Here is a 20727-nt window from a genome sequence, read left to right on the forward strand (position 1 = left end):
ACACTACTTTCTGCTTTGCAGCTCTCTTGATTTCAACAGATGGGTTACTTGGCAGTAACCAATCAGTGACTTAGGGTGGGGGGCACATGACTCATAACTATTTGCTTTTGAATCTGAGCTGAATGCTTAGGATCAGTTGCAAACTCACTGAACGGTTATGTCCAATGTGGCCCCCCTTCAAGTCACTGAATTAACTCAGAGTTAGAGAGCTAAAAAGCAGGAAGTTGAGTTCTGTTAGATATCTGGTCACTCCAGCCTTTATAGATTACATTTTGGCTAACTACAGTATATTAGAAGCATTTTTTTTGTAGACTTTCTATTTATCTATTTATGTTTCTATTTATCCTGGTCCTGTTGGTCAGTACTGACTAATGCCTTCTTACCCCCTCACTGAATTCTGGTGGTCCCAGCTTTATGCCAGAGTTTGGTAGCTTCTTGCTCTTTCTAATGTTTTTTTTGCTTAAATATGTTGCCAAACTCCAGGGCCTTCAAGAAGCATGTGTACAGAATTTATTTTGAGACCATGTGGCACTTTAATTGAACAGTGGCACTTTAATTGAACAGGCTGACTCCTTGCAACTAGTTATGCAACTTCTGAACACAATTGGTAGCACCAAACTGCAGAAGATAGTAGCAAATACTCAGAATAGCCCTGTGGACCATTGTTTTGCTGTTTAGTTCAACTTTTAATTCCCACCACAATCTATATTTTTGCCGTGATTACTTCTACATGGACTTAAACAAAGGTCTCCATAACTTACCTTTTAGTAGGCTATGGTAAGATGCACTTATAACAGCGATATTGTTTTGGTTTAACTAGTGATGGGCGAATTTGTGGCGAAATTCACGAAATGGCGAAAAATTTGCGAAACGGCACCGACGTCTCGTTTTTGACGCCGTCGTCCAATCTTGATGCCGGCATCTGTTTTTTTTTTTTTTGGTTAGCAGGCGACATATTTTTTTGACGCCCGTGAATTTTCGCTGCCGTTTTGCGAATTCATACGCCGGTGGCGAATCGTGCAAATTCGCCGCAAATTCACACCTGGCAAATAAATTCGCCCATCATTAGGTTTAACCTAAATTACCAAACCATTACATGTATGCTGTACTGTTTATTTGACTGATCATTTGTTTGCATGCTGCCTGGCACAGCTTAAGGCAGAAGTTAATTGTTGGATGCCTGCTGCTAGAAGTAAAGATCATTTATTATTAATCAGACTGAGTGCTCCAGCATACTGTGAATATGCCATCATACTACCACAGTTACATTTTTAAAAGAGAATCCTTTTGTAGATGAAATGCCATTAACAAATCACTCTAAGATGCTAATTGCAAATATTTTTATATATCCATAGTATAATCTGTTATATTGTTTCTGTATTAGTATATATTTTAATAAACTGTGAGAAGTCCCCCTTACATTATATATTTTTTTCTGATTTGAGAGCTCATATACCTTTTATTAAGTATGTCAATGTGGTATTTGTTGTAGTGTAGATATATCTTCTAGTTTTCTTCAAGTGAATGAAACAATGGTCAAAATATTATCAACACAATAACATAGTAAGTAAAATTAAAGAATATGAGATGCAGGATATTTACTTTACCAGAATAACTACTGTAAGCAGAGGTGTGGGAGCATGATAATTAAGAATAGATATAGGATCCAATCAATAAGTTTTTTTATGAGGATTATCAGATATACCAGGTAACATAAAGGTCACTGTTCAGGCCTGATTTTATTTGACATACCCCTGGCTCATATACGTACCTCAAAATTATTTTATTTTTTCACAAGTTTTTTTTTTTTTTTTTTTTACAACACAATACCATTTCATAAAATAACGCCAAATTTGACATTGCGCTTAGCTTTTATCCATCATTCGTTATATTTAGAAAGTTTCTTATTTCAAACTTTTACTAAATTTTTTTTTTGCTATAGTTTACCTTTAGTGAAAAGTCAAACTTTATGACTTTTTGCCTTGAAAAAGCATTCAGCGAAATGCGCGTCGGCAAGCCTTCGTATTTTTGAGTTTTTAACCATATTTTTATTGGGTCACTGGATAATTCTTTTTATAAGAACTGGAGTAATAATTTATGTCTCCTGTTTCTCCTTCTATTTCAAGGCATTGGGGACTTGTGGTTTTACATGTTATTTAGACCTCTTTAACAGAGATAGCAAGGTAACAGATAGCAAGATAACAGAGACCACCGTCCCCAGTGTCCTGCCTTCTCCTTTGTGTGTTGTCCCAGGGCTTAGCAAAAACTACCAATAGAAGTTTCTCCGGACAGCTCCATCTCTTCACTATTTTCCTGCTTATTGATTCATAAATGCTGGTTCTGTTTTTAACTATGAACTCATTTTTTTAATATCATATTTATTCCACACTAGCACATTCACTAAGTAACTTCTTTTCAATCAATTAAGTTTACTCGAGCAGCGAGCGGTCACAATTCATTTCAGCACAGGCACTTTATTGGAAAGTTTTTTAATTTGAATAAGTAATTCTTTAGTAATTGATTTGATTAAGCGATGGCACGCAATTAATTGGTGATTTTACTTTATTTTGATATCCAACTATAAAAGAGTCCTTTATGTATCCATCCGTGTGAGTGTGCTTCTCTACGTGCTGCAATCCCCGTGCTGGAGTGCCAAAAGTTACTAATACAAAAAGAGGTAGCCGGAGAGCACTTGATGAAGGCCTGTGTAGCCGAAACATGTTGTGCAGTAAATGTCTGCAAATAAAGAAATTACCTTTTAACTAAAGAAACAAGTGCTCTCCGGCTACCTCTTTTTGTATTACTTTATTTTGAGTCTTCAAGCACATTGCACTTTAATAATCAACAGTTAAAGGAAAACTATACCCCCAAAATGAATACTTAAGCAACAGATAGTTTATATCAAATTGAATGACATATTAAAGAATCTTACCAAACTGGAATATTTATTTACATAAATATCGCCCTTTTACATCTCTTGCCTTGAACCACCATTTTGTGACTCTATCTGTGCTGCCTCAGAGATCACCTGACCAGAAATACTACAACACTAACTGTAACAGGAAGAAGTGAGGAAGCAAAAGGCAGAACTCTGTCTGTTAATTGGCTCATGTGACCTTACATGTGGTTTGTATGTGTGCACAGTGAATCTTACGATCTCAGGGGGCGGCCCTTATTTTTTAAAATGGCAATTTTCTATTTATGATTACCCAATGGCACATACTACTAAAAAAGTATATTATTATGATAATGGTTCATTTACATGAAGCAGGGTTTTACACATGAGCTGTTTTACTCAGTATCTTTTAATAGAGACCTACATTGTTTGGGGGGTATAGTTTTCCTTTAATCAAATTATCAATTAGAATAATTAGTTAATCATCGGAGAGAGGGGGTTTTCTTCTTCTTTTTAATTCGATATCAAGCTAGTAATTATAGCTCCACATTATCCAACAAGGGAGTTCTTTGAAAATAGCAAGGACAACTCAGTTTTCTTACTAATTGTCAAAAGTCAAACTTGTCAACTAAAGTAACAGTTGTCGGAATAGGAATTGGTTTACTGCTCAGAGATTCAGCAGTATAATATATAGTTAAGTCCATAAATATTTGGACAGACAATTTTTTTTTCTAATTTCAGTTCTGTACATAACCACAATGAATTTTAAATGAAACAACTCAGATGCAGTTGAACTGCAGACTTTCAACTTTAATTCAGTGGGTTGAACAAAAAGATTGCATACAAATGTGAGGAATTAAAGGCATTTTTTTAAACACAATCACTTAATTTAAAAAACAAAATCCAATATAGCTATTATTGCAATATATTATTATAGCCTGCCATCTCCTGGGGCATATTGTTCTGTATTTCTTGAATGTTCCTCAACTGTTTTTAATTTTTTAAAAAAATATGCTTCTTTTATCAGATAAAAACACAGTTTCTGTGATACTTGGATATTTACATCAAATTAATTTTCTGTTGCAGTGTGTGCAGAAGCCTACAATCCAGATGAAGAAGATGATGACACTGAAGTAAAGGTAACTGGTCTGGCTAAAGCAATAGACTGATAATATTGTGTTTTATTGATTAAATTTGAATAAGTTAAAGTTCTAGAAAGAAACAGTTATACATATAAAGCATTGCAGCAAATGATTATAGATGTATAAAGCATTGTATGGTATGCTTGTCAACACTTGCCATATTACATGAAGCATATCACCCCCTCCATGAGTGCAGAGGTACATTAATATTTGATTTGTTCCTGGCCAGTTAATTTATATACGTTATACAATATTATTGTTTGCTTATTTACAATAAATAATGCAGCATAAAACACATTCAGCATGTTGGGTTTTCATTTGAGATATTTACTTTATTTGGTTAAGAAATATTACTGCTGATAACTTTGTATCTTATAAGTTTTACATTGCGGAGTCTTTGCCATCTAAAGGATGCTGAAGATGATGCAGAAAATATAAAACACCTGAAAAAGTAGTACTGAGACTTATCTATATGTTACATATTTGTGACGGTAATATTTATCAAACTGTTAGTTGAGAGCTTAATAAATAAAAATTCACCCACATTCTATTTATTCCTATGTGATTTTAATGGTTCTAAAAATCCCATAGGAATGATGAGAGTGTGGGTGAGTTTTTATTTATTAAGCAACATTTTGATAAATATGCCCCTTAATATAACCAAGAGATTCTGCATACTAAATAAATAAGTATTATTGCAAAAGAATAATCTTTGTAAAGTTTTTGATTTCCACTACCACTCTTGGTCATGTTTATTTATTGTGCGTAATCAGTTTGGTTATATGTTATGAGATACAGCAATTCATATTTTTGTTTTTGGGGCTTTTAATGATCCTAGCACCTGTTATTTATCTTTCTAAATTATGGTAGCCAGCAGTATGCCCTCTATTGATTTGGATTATTATTTATGCAACATTTAATCAGGGGGGCATACTTATTCAAACTTTTCAGGAATGTAGATGTAGATATGCTTATATAATAAAGCCACTTGATTTATTTGGAATTGACAGAAACCCAGAAAGGGTGGATCTTAGCCAGTCTGACAGGAGTCAGGTACCATCTGAATAGAACTTTATATCCAGCCTCAGAGATGATTGTATTGAGAGAACTATGTCTTAGGTTATCCCAGGCTTTCAACCAGTCTTCCTCTGACAAGGTAATCTCCAACTCCTTATGCCATGCCTTGATATATGTAAGGTCAAGCAGTATAAAATCGATATGGCTTTCGGGGTAATTGTGTTGTTGGTACACCATCGTTCAAAGTAAGTCTGGTTAGCTGTGTCTGGAATTCTCACATTATGAGATTTCCTTGCCCAGTGAAGGTCATAATTTTTCTTCAAATATGAGAGCGTTAGAGGGTCTCTAACTGTCAACAGATTAACGATTCTGATCAGTTTGTTAGATGTCCACCATGTAAAGGAGTGGGCTTGTATCCCTGGGAGAAAGGATGGGTTACCTATGATGCGAGCAGCAGGACAATGTGGAGAAGTTAATTTGTAAAGTTTGGCATTCTGGTCCCATAGAGTTAGTGTACTATGCATCTTGTTTTTAATCAAAAAGTGTGCCAGGTCTTTGCTTTATGTGGCATGCAACTTTCCCAGTATATATCTGCTTAGTGGTTCAACCACTTCCACTATAAAGAAGTATTATGCAGACGTATAGGCTGATCAGAAATTTGAGAAAGCAACTTATCTGGTTATCTGGATATCAGTATAGTTGCTAAACCCAACACAACTGCCGCCTCAAAATTACCATAGAATGGAACTGTATCACAAGCTTATAAAGCTAGAAATAATGTCAGGACTGCAATTCAGAAACCACTTTTATCAAATGTTAAGATGCAGCGAAAAACCAATGTACAAACCTGTATTCTTGGGCAAAAGTATTTTATTTAGTATACTTTTGCTTATGTACAGGTGTGATTAAGTTTACAGAAATACAAAGGATGCCTTCAATACACTGTCTGTTGCCATCTGTTAAATATATTGTTGGATGTGTGCTGGCATGGGGACATCTTGTCTTGTCTTGATGGCACTTGTCATCAATAAAAATATAATGCATATTCTGCAAAAGCCCAAACTTTATATTTAGAAATCACCTTAACATGAAAAATCAGATAATAAACTCTGTATTCATTTTGGTTTGGAAAAATATTATTTAATCAAAATTTTGTGCTTTTCAGATTTTATTTCCAAAAACAGATGACCAACGGAATCGACTACAAGAAGCTTGCACGGATATTCTTCTGTTTAAGAATTTAGATCAAGTAAGCAAAACTGTGCCGAATTGCATTGTTTTCTAGGGTGTGTAACGCTGCACCATTTATTTATCTCGGAAAAAAGCCAGACAGTCTTCTAAGAGCTGTGTATCAGCGTTATCTGAATTGATGCTGGTCAGAATGTTGTTGGTGGTAAAGATGCTGACATCATGTGATTTATGAAATGCTTGGTGGACAATGCATGCTGCACATCTGTGTTATTGCTGGTTTTCAAAATTTCATAATTTTATATTTAATTTGCTCAATTAACATGACATAAATTGCAATTAGATTGTATAGGAAGGGTGTCAATATTTGTTAATATACATTGTGTAACATTAAATGGAAGATTTATCAAATTTTTTTTAATTCACTAAAAGTATTTCTGCCTTTTTTTATTGTGGCATCAAGGGGTCCCAGTATTTTTTTACAATATAGAGACCAAACAAGGGCAAGAAGACAATGGGTGAAATTTACCAAATCTAATGGTTTACCCCTCATTTCCTTTAGTCCTAACTCTGGTATGTGCAGGTTCCCTTTCAGCCCCAAAAGGCTATTCGTGAAGACTGGTTCTGCGCGGAGAGGCTAGACTGCACTGGCTGTCACCGAGATTTTACTGAATTATTTTGAGTATCAGTCCAGTGTTTGATGTGAATACTAGGACACTATTTTTTGCTAATGGGCTAATTGAGGAGAATCTAATGGGCACCAAGAGTAATTTTTAGATTCTAGGCTTTTTTTTTTAACTGGTGTTGGAGGGTCTCCTCCAACATTTTTTTGTGGTTGCCAACAGTAACTGCCACCATCAGACCCTCTTCTCACAACTTGACCAGAAAGGAAGGAGTTTTTGTGCAAATTAGAGCGAAATTAAGTAAACATTTTAGTTTTTTTTGTACTTTATGGGTCCCAGTGGTGCAAATATTTTGCAATTCAGAGACAGAATAAGGGTTTTTTTTCTTCCTTTTTTACAACGGTATCAGAGGGTCCCTATTTTTGGGGAAACTCCACAATTCAGGGACAGAACAAGGGCTAATTTAGCAGAAGAAAATGGGTGAAATTGACCAAAAGCAATCTTTTACTCTATTTCCTGGTCCTAATCAATGTGGACAGAGCTCTGTCTTTTACTCCGGAACTTCTTTCCTGTCAGGTGATCTCTGAGAGAACACACAGACCATTACAAAATGGTGGCTCAAGGTAAAATATGTAAAATGTCTTTAATAGGTTGCTTGTTATGATATAAATAGCTGTTAAGTATCCAACATTTGATCACTAGGTTCTCGTTACCTTCCAGTTAGTGATGTGCAGATTGAGAAAAATTGACCCACACCCAAACCCTATCCTGGGGTGCTCCCCTCTTTGTATACCCATGCCTGTGCGAGTGTATAAAAATGCTCGCGCAGAGGCGGAAGTGGGGCAGAAAAAGTCTGCGGGCGTGAGAATGGAGGCTAAAGTTCAGCCTGATCCTGTCCGAGGATGTGACTGTGGAAGTCTGCCCAAACCCGCGGGCTGGCCCGCACATAAGCAGACTGATATTCTGCTTGATTTGCAAAGACCCTAAGTTTAGCTTATGCTGAACCTTTAGTCTGTTTCATTAAGTTTAGTACCTCATCTGGTTTAGTACCTCATTAAGTTTAGTACCCCGATCTGGGTGCATCAGCCCAACACTGAAGTCCACTCAAGGGGATTTACTGAAAACTAGCAAATATAAGTTTATAAAATGTCAAAAGGAAAGTCAAAATGTCAGTAGAAAGAAAGTAGGGTGTCTTTCAAATAAAACTTGATTTAGAAGAAACTCCATAGCGTTTTATTATAAAACAGTGGCAACTCAGTGTTTCATTTAGTTGTATACTTATTTCCTCTGCTGCAGGAACAGATGTCTCAGGTATTAGATGCAATGTTTGAAAAACTCGTCCAGTGTGGAGAACATGTAATTGATCAGGGCGATGATGGTGACAACTTTTATGTAATTGACAGGTAAAAAAAAAATATTTTGCTTTCAAAATACTGGATGCAAAATTGTGCTGTGCATGGTGTTTTTATACAGGGGGGAGGAGATCAAAATAGTCCGCACTCGTAGGTCTTGTGTTATAAAAAAAAAAGTGATGTTTGTTCAACATTTCAGCTCTTAGACGTGAGCCGTCTTCAGGAACCTCACGTCTAAGAGTCAAAACGTTGAATAAACATCACCTATGAGTGCGGACTTCTGTTGTTTGATACTACAATGTAATGTACCAGCACTGTGTGTGTGTATATTTTATTTTTTTTACAAAAAAGTCATAGCTCCTGAGCACTGCATTCTTATATAAGGTAAAAAATATCTAATGTGCTTGAGTAGGCATGGCCATTGACCCATACATAACAAAATGTAGGAGTCTGAAGACACCTTAGATTATAAAAATGTTTAAGTTAAGGGGGGTCCAGCTGCTCCGCACTTACTTAATTAGCTGCCCCCCCTGCTTTCTGAGAGCTGCCGACTTTGGAAGGGAGGGCGGGAGCACAGGGGGAGGTATCTTCTGTCCATTCCTTTCCCTTATTGGTCAAAGAGTTTAAGCCCCGGTTGACCTGCTCCGGGATAAGATAAGTGAGGTTTGAACTTCCCCTCAAACTCATCCAATCACCATTCAGCTTTCCCAGGACTTAAAATTCTGTGACCAATAATGGAAGTAAATGCTGCCACTGGAAGACGATGTAGCTACCTGTGCTCCTCTCTTCCCTTCTAAAGTTGGCAGCTCACTGACAGCAGGTGCGCCCTGCTAATCAAGTAAGTGCAACATGGCAGGTAACCCTTTGTTATTGTATGGAGTGGACACTGGTCACCAATTTTTTTAAACTTTTCGGGGGGGGGGGGCTGGCCACAATTTTTTTTACATGGACGTTTAAGGGAGGCCCTAGCCACCAATATTTTTTAATGGGATGCCCTGACCACAAATCTTTTTTTTTTTTTTTTTTTTTTTTAACGTGTGGGGGGCCCATGACCACAAATGTCTTTTTATTGACATGTGGGGACCCTAGCCATCAATGACTCTTTTTTTTTTTTTTTTTTACACTGTGGGGTTGGGGGGGCACTGCCCAGGGGGCCCAGGAAATTGTTGTATGGGGCCCTGTGGTTTCCATGTCCACCCAAACTTTTTCTGTTACAATAACAATGTTCTTGTTAAAATAGTTGATATATTTTTTCATTCAATCTGGGTTAAAAAAGGAAGTGGATGCAGTGTAATTAATGAATGGAAATAAATAAACCCAAGTATTCCTAATTAAATAATTCTGTTAACCATGCCATTGTGACTACCAATTTCTCCTAATGATTTTGCATACTGGCCATTGTAAATGTATACCCTTCAATAATAATAAAAAAAATTCCCATTTGTTTATTTTACAACAGGGGAACCTATGATATTTTTGTGAAATCTGATGGAGTTGCAAGGTGTGTTTGTGCCTATGATAACCGTGGAAGTTTTGGGGAATTGGCATTAATGTATAATACGCCTAGAGCTGCTACAATTGTTGCTACATCTGTTGGTGCTATATGGGGTTTGGTAAGTATTTGCATGTGCTTATTACAAATTATACTACATGACATGAACTTTTTCACAGGACTTCGTGTTCTTACTGTTAAATACTCAATAATCACAATTAGGTAAGGATTGCTCGCTTGATCCAATTCCCTCAAAACTTCTCTGCAATACCAATCCTTGTCTAATCAAAGCCTTAACTCACCTATTTAATCTTTCGCTCTCAACTGGACTGTTTCCTTCTCAACTAAAACATGCTCTTGTCACCCCCATTCTGAAAAAACCCTCTCTTGATTCCTCCAATCTTGACAACCTACATTTGACACTGTTGATCACCCTCTCCTCCTCCAATCCCTCCATTCGCTTGGCCTTCGTGACACAGCCCTGTCCTGGTTCTCTTCTTTCATATCCAATCATTCCTTCAGTGTCTCCTAAAACGGAGTAGCATCTTCTCCCCTACCTCTTTCTGTTGGGGTTCCTCAAGGATCTGTCCTGGGACCATTACTATTCTCCCTCTATACTTCCTCCCTAGGCAAATTAATCAACTCGTATGGTTTCCACTACCACCTCTATGATGACGATACTCCGATCTATCTCTCATCTCCTGATCTCAACCCAGAACTCCTAACTCACGTCTCCTCCTGCCTGTCTGCTATCTCTACCTGGATGTCGCAACGCTACCTTAAATTAAACCTCTCCAAAACTGAAATGGTTCTCTTTCCTCCAACTAACACCAGTAACATCCCGGAAGTATCCATCATAGCTAACAATTCCGCTATAACCCCCTCTCCCCAGGCCCGGTGCCTTGGGGTTATCCTAGATTCTGCCCTGTCATTCACTCCTCATATCCAGTCACTTATTAAATCATGTCACTTCCACCTAAGGAACATATCCAAAATACGATCATTTATCACCCAAGATGCTGCCAAAATTCTTATTCACTCTCTTGTCATATCACGTCTAGACTACTGTTACTCTCCTTAAATTGGCCTTCCCCTCCAGAGACTGTCACCTCTCCAGTCCATAATGAACACTGCTGCGAGGCTCATGCACCTCAGCAACCGCTCCTCCTCTGCCTCGCCATTCTGTCAATCCCTGCACTGGTTTCCGCTACCTTTCAGAATCAAATTCAAAGTAATGACCTTGACATTCAAAGCACGTCATAACTCTGCCCCACCCTACATCTCTGAACTCATCTCTATATACTCACCCAACCGCTTACTACGCTCATCTACTGACCTGCTACTCAACTGTTCTCTCATTACCTCCTCACATGCTCGCATTCAAGACTTTGCAAGGGCTGCACCCCTCCTCTGGAACTCTCTCCCACGGTCTGTCCGACTTTCTCCCAACCTTTCTGCTTTCAAGAAATCTCTTAAAACTCACTTCTTTCGAGAAGCCTACCCTCACTCTGCTTAACTACCAAATGCAACACCACATACAGTACCACATTTCTCACCCACTTAATTCAATGTTGCCCACTCCCACACCTTGTGTATTACTCCCTTTTCTTTAGAGTGTATGCTCTTTTGCATAGGGCCTTCCTCGCCTTTTGTACCAGTATTGATTGTGATGTATGTAACTCCATATGTTCTATGTATATAATACATGTGATTTATTTGTATAATCACATTTACTTTACAGTGCTATATAAATACACGTTGGCCCTATATAAATACATGTTAAAAATAATAATGTGTCAAAAGTCAAATAAAGCTCCTCTACAAAAAGGTCAGCATTACAAATTACAGCCATACAAATGACACAATAATATTTGTAGGGATGCATGGAATCCAGGATTCGGTTCTGGATTTGGCCATTTTAAGCAGGATTTGGATTCGGCCGAATCCTAATTTGCATATGTAAATTAGGGGCGGGTAGGGAAATAACAAGACTTTTCATCACAAAAGAAGTTTTTTTTCACTTTTTCCTTTCCTGCCCCTAATTTAAATATGCAAATTTGGATTCGGTTGGGTATTCGGCCGAATTTTTTACTAAGGATTCGGGGATTCGAATACCAAATAGTGGATTAGGTGCATCCCTATATATTTGTGAGCTTTATTTAACTTCTAATGTTCAAATATTGTTTAAAAAAGTAAAGCATTGCATAATATATAAAACTTTTGTTTGGTAAACAATCCGTGTGTTAAAGGAAAACTATACCCCCCAAACAATGTAGGTCTCTATTAAAAGATACTGAGTAAAACAGCTCATGTGTAAAACCCTGCTTCATGTAAATGAACCATTATCATAATAATATACTTTTTTAGTAGTATGTGCCATTGGGTAATCATAAATAGAAAATTGCCATTTTAAAAAATAAGGTCCGCCCCCTGAGATCATACGATTCACTGTGCACACATACAAACCACATGTAAGGTCACATGAGCCAATTAACAGACAGAGTTCTGCCTTTTGCTTCCTCACTTCTTCCTGTTACAGTTAGTGTTGTAGTATTTCTGGTCAGGTGATCTCTGAGGCAGCACAGATAGAGTCATGAAATGGTGGTTCAAGGCAAGAGATGTAAAAGGGCAATATTTATGTAAATATATATTCCAGTTTGGTAAGATTCTTTAATATGTCATTCAATTTGATATAAACTATCTGTTGCTTAAGTATTCATTTTGGGGGTATAGTTTTCCTTTAAAGGAGAATGAAAGATACTAAAGCAGTTTATGCCAATAGATTAGCCACAATAGTGCAAGCTATAAAACTATACTTATTCTGCAGAGAGCTTTACCATACCTGAGTAAACAGCTCTAGAAGCTCTCTGTTTGTTCAGGATAGCAGCTGCCATATTAGCTTGTTGTGACATCACTTCATGCTTGAGTCTCTACCTGCTCACTCGTAGCTTTGGGCTACGAAGCTGAAGGTTTATCTGATACAGAAGTCAATGTATACACAATGGAAGGAATGAAATGCAGTGTTTCTTTTGACAGATGACTCAGAGCAATATTACTTTGATGGTTTACTGGTGTATATGTATAGACCTTTTTGATTAAAGCTTACTTAACTTTAGCCTTTCCTTCTCCTTTAATGATAAAAGAAAACGCATAGAACTTATAAAAAGTTCTGGGGAAAGAAGGCAGTCTGGATAGTATCCTTTTTTTAAGGTAACAGAGTAACATAGTAAGTAAGGTTGAAAAAAGACACATGTCCATCGAGTTTAACCTTTTTTTTTTTTCTTTCTTTTTATAAACTACCAGTTTATCCAGAGGAAGGCAAAAAAAAACCCATCTGAAGCCTCTCCAATTTGCCTCAGAGGGGAAAAATTCCTCCCTGACTCCAAAATGGCAATCAAACTAGTCCCTGGATCAACTTGTACTATGAGCTATCTCCCATAACCCTGTATTCCTGTATATCCTGTATATCCAACCCCCTCTTTAAGCTATCATAGATTGTATTGGCGCGCTTGTAACAACTTTGATTCAAGGGCAGAATTCCCGCATCGCCGTCGTCCAGCTGCTCCTCCACCCTGTCCACGCCCTTCACCCCGCACTCGATCGCCCTGTTGCTTCCCTCGTCCAGGCCAGGCTCGCCGCCCCCTGTGCCGCCGCCGCCTATGCCCGTCTGCGTATCTGACTCGCTACACACGCCTGCTCTCAATGAATCTTCCCGCTGACTGCGGGCTCGCCGCCACGGCCGGCGCGCGCACTCTTCCGTCCCCCAGTCCTTCCCCGCCGGCTCCGCCCTCGCCCCTCCACTGCCTCCCGTCAGCCACCGCCGCCTCTTCTGCTGTCGACCATCGCGCCCACACGTGCGCCCCCTACCGCCCCCAGAGCAACATCCGACCGCCCTCTGCTCGCCCGTCTTCCGCACGACTGCCCTCCTCCGCCTACTCCCGCACTGCGATCCGCCAGGGCGTCCGCTCTGCTCGCCCCGCCCGCCCCTGGCCCGCCCCTCGCGCCCTCGCCCCCCGCACCTCTTTCTCGCCTCTCGCCCTCATGCATGTCACCCCCCCCACCCCGGCCCCGTCTCTCCCCCCGCCCTACGCCGCCCTCCCTGCTCCTCGCCCCCTCCGCCGCCCCTTCCCCCCCCCCCCTCCCCCACCCGACCGCCCCCCTCCCCCCCCTCGCCCCCATTCCCGCCCCCACCCCCAACCCCCTCCCCCTCCCCCCCCCCCCGCCCCCCCTCCGCCCGCCCGTCCGCCCCCGAGCCCCCCCGCCCCCCCCCCCCCCAGTCCCCGCCTCCCCCCCCGCCGCGCCCCCGTCCCCGCCCCTGGCTCCCCCGCCCCGCCCCCCCCCCACCCCCCCGCCCCGGCCCCCTCCCCCCCCCCCCGCCCCCCCCCCCCCCCCCGTCCCCCCCCCCCCCCCCCCGCCCCCGCCCCCGCCCCCCCCCACCTACCGCCCCCCCGCCCCCCCCCCCGCCCCCCCACCCTCTCCCCCCCCCCGCCCCCCCATACCGGCCTGCCGCCCGCCCCCCTGCTCCCGCCCCCGGCCCCCGCGCCCTCCGCCCCGCCCCCTCCACCCCCCCGCCCCCCCGGCCCCCCCCCCCCGCTACCCCCCCCTCCTCCCTCCCCTCCCCCCCCCGCCCCGCCCCTCGCCCCCCCCCCCCCCCCCCCCTCCCCCCCCCCGTCCGCCACCGTCCCCGCTCGCCCCGCCTCCCCCTCCCCCCTCCCCGCTCCGCCCCCGTCCCGCCCGATTCCGCTGCGCCTGGGCGCCCCCGGCCCCCGCCCCGTCCCCCCCGCCCCGCCCCACGGCCCGCACATGTCCGCGACCTCGCCGCCTCTTCCGCCCCCCTCCGCCGCGCGACTCGCCCCTCCCGATCCCCCCCCGTCCCCCCTAGCCCCCTTCCCGGCCCCGCGCCCCCACCCCGCCCTCGCCCCCCTCTCTCCTCACACCCCCCGGCGCCTTCCCCCCCACCCCCGCCCCACCGCTCGCCCGCCCCCCTCGCCCCGTTCCTCTGGCTGCCGCCTGCCGCCCGCCGCCCCTCCGCCCCAGGCGCCGAGGCGTGCCCCGCAGCCCCGTGCCTGCCGTCGCCCACGCACTCTCCAGCGCCTCCCCGCGCCGGCCGCCGCCCTCCCCCGACGCCCCTCCGCCGCCGCACCCCCCCCGGACTCGCCCGTCCCCGCATGTTCCTCTCCCGCTCCCTCCCCTTTCGCCCCCTCTCGGCCTGCCCCCCCCCGGTGCTCTCGCCCGCCCCGTCACCGCCCGCTTCCCCCGCCCCGGTCTCCCCCCCGCGCGCTCTACCCGCCCCTCGCGCCCTGTCGCCGCGGACCGCATGGCCCGTGCCGTCCCGCCTCGCCCCGCCCACGCCCACCCGCCCCCCTCTCCCCCCCTTCCCCGTCCCCCGCCCGTCTCACCTACCATTTCTCATCTCAATACTGGCGCCCCGCATGCTGCCGACTACGCACGCCACCCCCCATCCCCCCCCCGTCCCCCCGCGCCTCCCCTCTCGCCCCCACCCCCCCCCCCCCCCCCCCCCCCCGCCCCCTGCGTCTGGCGTCGCGCCCCGGCTCCCCCGCCTCCCCGCGCTCGCCCGCCGTCTCCCGCCCCGCCCTCTCCCTGCGCCCCCCTTCCGCCCCCCCTCCGCCCCGCGGCGTGGCCGTAGTCGCCGCTGGGCCCCGCGCCTCCGCGCCCGCCCGCTACGCCGCCCCCTCCTCCCCCCTTCTCTTCCGCTCTCCCGCCCCCGTCCCCGTCCCCGCGCCCGTCTCCCCCGCCCCCCCGTCGCCTCCCTCGCCCACCCCCAGTCCGCCTCTCGCCACCCAAGCGCGTTACCCGTCCCTGCGCCGACCGCCCCCGCCTCACCGCGCCCTTCCGCGACGTATGCTGCTTTGCGCCGCCCGCCTCGCCTCCCCGCCCGCCCCCGCTCGCCCCCCTCCTCCCCCGGCTCCCCCCTTAAAGCTATCTAATGTATCCGCCTTTACAACTGATTCAGGGCGAGAATTCCACATCTTCACAGCTCTCACTGTAAAAAAAAACCCCTTCCGAATATTTAGGCGGAACCTCTTATCTTCTAATCGGAATGGGTGACCTTGTGTCAGCTGGAAAGACCTACCGGTAAATAAAGCATTAGAGAGATTATTATATGATCCCCTTATATATTTATACATAGTTATCATATCACCCCTTCAGCGCCTCTTCTCCAGCGTGAACATCTCCAATTTGACCAGTCTTTCCTCATAGTTAAGATTTTCAATACCTTTTACCAGCTTAGTTGCCCTTCTCTGTACCCTCTCTAATACAATAATGTCCTGTTTGAGTGACGGAGACCAAAACTGTACGGCATATTCTAGATAGGGCCTTACAAGTGCTCTATACAGTGGAAGAATGACCCCCTCCTCCCGTGACTCTATGCCCATTTTAATACAGCTCAAGACCTTATTTGCCCTTGATGCTGCTAACTGGCATCGCTTGCTACAGCCAAGTTTATCATCTACAAGGACTCCAAGGTCCTTTTCCATAATGGATTTGCCTAGTGCAGTCCCATTAAGGGTATAAGTGGCTTGGATATTTTTACATCCCAGGTGCATGACCTTACATTTATCAACATTGAATCTCATTTGCCACTTAGCTGCCCAGATTGTCAGTTTGTCAAGATCCTGTTGCAAGGATGCCACATCCTGGATAGAATTAGTTGGGCTGGATAATTTTGTGTCATCTGCAAACACTGATACATTACTTACAACACCCTCCCCTAAGTCATTAATGAACAAGTTAAATAAAAGTGGACCCAATACTGAGCCCTGGGGGACCCCACTAAGAACCTTACTCCAAGTAGAGAATGTCCCATTAACAACTACCCTCTGTACCCGATCCTGTAGCCAGTTTCCTATCCACGTGCAAACGACTTCATTAAGCCCAACAGACCTTAGTTTAGAAATCAGCCGTTTGTGGGGCACAGTATCAAACGCTTTGGCAAAATTTAAATAGATCACATCTACTGCCCCCCCACTATCCAGAATCTTACTTACCACATCATAAAATGCAATCAAATTCGTCTGACATGACCTATCCTTCATAAAGCCATGCTGATTGTTGCTCATAATGCCATTCATTAGGACAAAATTTTGAATGTGATCCCTTAACAAGCCTTCAAATAATTTGCCCACCACAGATGTCAAGCTTACTGGCCTATAGTTGCCAGGCTGAGATCGTAATCCCTTTTTAAATTTTGGAATAACATCATCTTTTCTCCAATCCATAGGCACTATACCAGATGAAAGTGAATCTGAGAAAATCAGAAATATGGGCTGGTCTAAAACTGAACTAAGCTCTCTTAGAACCCGGGGGTGTATGCCATCACGCCCTGGAGCCTTGTTTACATTAATTTTTATTAAAGCTTTATGAATAAAATCCTGAGTCAGCCACTGACTAGATTGAGCTGAGCCATTCGTGTAGCTATAAAGTGAGCCTGGGAACTCAGACTCCTCTATTGTATACACTGAAGAAAAGAACTGATTTAACACATTTGCCTTTCCTGTATCTGTTACAACCATACTGGTACCATTATTTAATGGAGCAACACTCTCAACCTGCATCTTTTTTACTTATTAATATATTTAAAAAACTTTTTAGGGTTATGACTATGAAGATTTTCATTCATCCAGGTCATAGTATATCTAGTATAGGTTTGTTTGTTTGTTTTTAGATTTTTAGGGTTAGTTTTCACCTCCACCGCAATTAACTCTTCATTTCTTTTCTTAGCCTTCCGGATTGCTGATTTACAACATTTATTAGTGTTTATATTCATTAAATGCAGCTTCTGTCCCTACAGATTTGTAGTTTTTAAATGCCTTTCTCTTCTTTCCCATTAACTTCTTTACCTCTGTATTAAGCCACAGAGGATGATTCTTAGAGCTTCTACGTTTAGTCCTTAAGGGAATAAATTGAGAACAGTAACGGTTTAATATCCATTTTAAAGGACAACCATTTCCGTTCTGTGTTTTTAGCTGAAAACGTATTGCTCCAATCAATGCTCTGTAGGGCAGCCCTCAAGGCACTAAAATTAGCTTTTCCCAAATTCATGGTTTTTGTTGCCCCAGTATATTTTTGTTTTTTGCACCAGACATTAAAAGATATAACATTATGGTCACTATTACCCAGGGGTTCAATGACTTGCACATTTGCTATAAGTTCTGGGTCATTTGAGATCACTAAATCAAGAATAGCATTTTTTCTGGTAGGCTCCTCAACAACCTGTGCTAAAAAATTGTCGTGCAATAAGTTTATAAACTTGTTCCCATTAACTGATCTAGCAGTACTGTTGCTCCAGTCAATATCTGGGTAATTAAAATCACCCATTATTATTACTTTACCTAAACTAGCAGCCTTTTCTATTTGCATTAGGAGCTGTCTCTTCCTCCTCACTTACATTAGGGGGTCTATAACATACGTCTACAATTAATTTGCTGGATTCTTTACAATTGGTGAAGAACTCCACCCATACGACTTCTGCCCCCTCATTTTCTAACATAACCTCCTCCTTTATATAAGCTTTTAAATCCTGCCTAACATACAGACATACCCCTCCTCCTTTTCTATTGCCTCTGTCCCTCTGAAACAAAGTATAGCCACTGATATTTACTGCCCAGTCATGCGACTCATTCAGCCATGTTTCGGCCACACCAATCACATCATATTTTCCTTCCAACACCAGCACCTCCAGCTCTCCCATTTGTTGTCCTCCCTATCCTTAACAGTACCCCCAGCCAAATCTCCTCCCCCATTTTCCCTTTCTTTGCCCACTATCTCATCTAACCTGTCTTCAACTAAATCTTTTACTGAACCCTCCACCCCCACACCTAGTTTAAAATCTCCTCCAAGGTGCTTAACATGCTATGTCTAAGGAGCTTCTTTGAAGGCTGTTTTTTTTTTTTGGTAGGGAGAACAATGAAGTTTGCTAATTGCTGGGGTCCAGATTAAGGGCACCATGTGAATAGACTAACTGCACAGGGTAGGGGGCTTCTCGAGCCTACTCCACACGCAGTCCCCTATTAGTGGATTAGGATATGCATTATATGGTATAGATTTGGCTCTCAAACGTAACATATATAATGTCCTGAGATATGCTGAAGCTACCACCACCATCCTCTACATTTGCCCAACAGGCACTATGTTTGCTAGTATAGAATACTAGTATAGAATAAATATCATGATAAAAGGCTGATTAGTACTTTATTTAATTTTTTGTCTTGTGCAATTTGCATCAGAATTTAATAATCAGCCTTGTAGAATTCTATCTAAGATGAGCTCCTGTGGACAATTTTTAAGGTCTGAATCAACATGGTTATAGAGATGCTGAACGTTTAGGCTGGTGCAGTTAGTTAAGTATATAATACAGCATGTCTAGCCATATTTGTTTTTAGGATTTACTTCTCTTTTGATACTATCTTTTGTGTCGCGTATCTCATTGTTGGCTCATATAATTGCTTTTATGTCTCTCAATAAGAATCCAGTTATATAGTAGAGTATGTATACAGTTAAAATGTATATCTGCATAATCACAGGACATTGCCCTCTATCACATTTTCCCGTGATTAAGCTAGATCACAGTAATATGTTTTACTTGTGGCTATTCAGATGTTTGCCAATGGGAATGCATTTTCACTAGAATTGTTACCCGGGGTAACGCAGGCCATCTCCCATAGATTTTAAGCTTTATTTATCAACATTCTCATTTTAGTTTTTTTAGATGTTTTTGAAACCACAAATGCCATGAAATGTATTAAAAGATCCGAATTTAAAAAGCAGGACCAAAAAAAGCTCTGAACGATCCGAAAAAAATACGAAACCTCTAAAAATTTGAGTTTTTCAGACAATTAGCGGAAAAAATCAGAAAACCTCTAAAGGTCTAAATTGATTAAAAATGGTCCAACAAGATCAGCGCAGCTCCGTTGACTTCTATACGACCTCAACAATGTCTACATGCCAATTTTTTGTATTAAAGGTTTTTGTGGTTTTTACACTAATTATGTCTCAAATTTATAGAGCTTTTAAGAAATATAGGAAAACCACAAATTTTTCAAGATTCTTGAAATAGATTGTTCCTAATTTTAATCAAATAATTGTAGCTCTTGATCACAGCTCTGTAAGCTGCACTGACAGACGCTGATCGAACCAAAAATTCCTGCTTTTGCTTTTTTCAGGCTAATCTCCGTTCCATGTAGCCGCACTTAGTCTGAAGGCATGGCTATCCTTTTCTCTCCACCTGCCTACAAAATACAGGTGGAGAGCAGCAGAGCCAATGCTCCTATGTATTTTGGCCTAAGGCTAGTTGTCTCACCAGGGGAGACCAGTATATTACTCATCAGCTCAAAAGCATTAGATTTGCTTACAAGTTACTAGGCTACAAGTTATGCAAAACATGTCAGTGCTTTGCACTCAGTTTACTTCAACCTTCCATTATGTGTGCAACTGTATGGTAAATCAATTTGGAAATCTGAGATGCCAGATATTGGCCTGGTAAATCCTACTTAGAGAAACAGTGTGTTATGAAAATTAAATGGACTTGTGCCCTGCACTGGTAACAGTGGTGTGTTTGCATCAGTAACACTAATATAATTTGTATAAACATACTGATGTGTAGCTATGGGGGCAGCCATTCAAGCACAGGATACATAGTAATCTCTGGAAAATCTTGTTTAATGCTAGAGAGCTTATGTGTTATCTGCTGTGTAACCTGTGCCTTTTCTCCTTTTTTCAATTTTGAGTGTCTGCCCCCAGGGCTACACAGCAGCTTGTTTTTAAATACTATAGCAATGTTTCAGAAGCAAATCACCAGTTTTACCCGTGCAGGGCAAAAGTTCATTATGTTGTAATTACATTTTTGGTGTACCGTATATACTCGTGTATAAGCCGAGTTTTTCAGCACCCAAAATTTGCTGAAAAACTCTACCTCGGCTTATACGCGAGTCATACGCAGAAGGCTGCAAAACAGGCTGCGCTTCATGAGCTCCTCAGTGTCCCCTGCACCCCTGAT

General features: G+C 42.8%; 1 protein-coding gene across 1 annotated transcript in view; it reads left to right on the forward strand.

Moving 5' to 3' along the window:
- The window catches only part of prkar2b.S (protein kinase, cAMP-dependent, regulatory subunit type II beta S homeolog), a 45676-nt gene that overhangs the window by 16999 nt on the left and 7950 nt on the right, over positions 1-20727 (forward strand). Inside the window, 4 exon segments of the mRNA NM_001091168.1 lie at positions 3983-4035; positions 6221-6304; positions 8163-8269; positions 9678-9831. Of these exon segments, the coding sequence (NP_001084637.1) occupies positions 3983-4035; positions 6221-6304; positions 8163-8269; positions 9678-9831 (398 nt within the window).

This window comes from Xenopus laevis, chromosome 3S (assembly GCF_017654675.1).
Source record: "Xenopus laevis strain J_2021 chromosome 3S, Xenopus_laevis_v10.1, whole genome shotgun sequence".
In the NCBI taxonomy this organism is placed as follows: Eukaryota; Metazoa; Chordata; class Amphibia; order Anura; family Pipidae; genus Xenopus; species Xenopus laevis.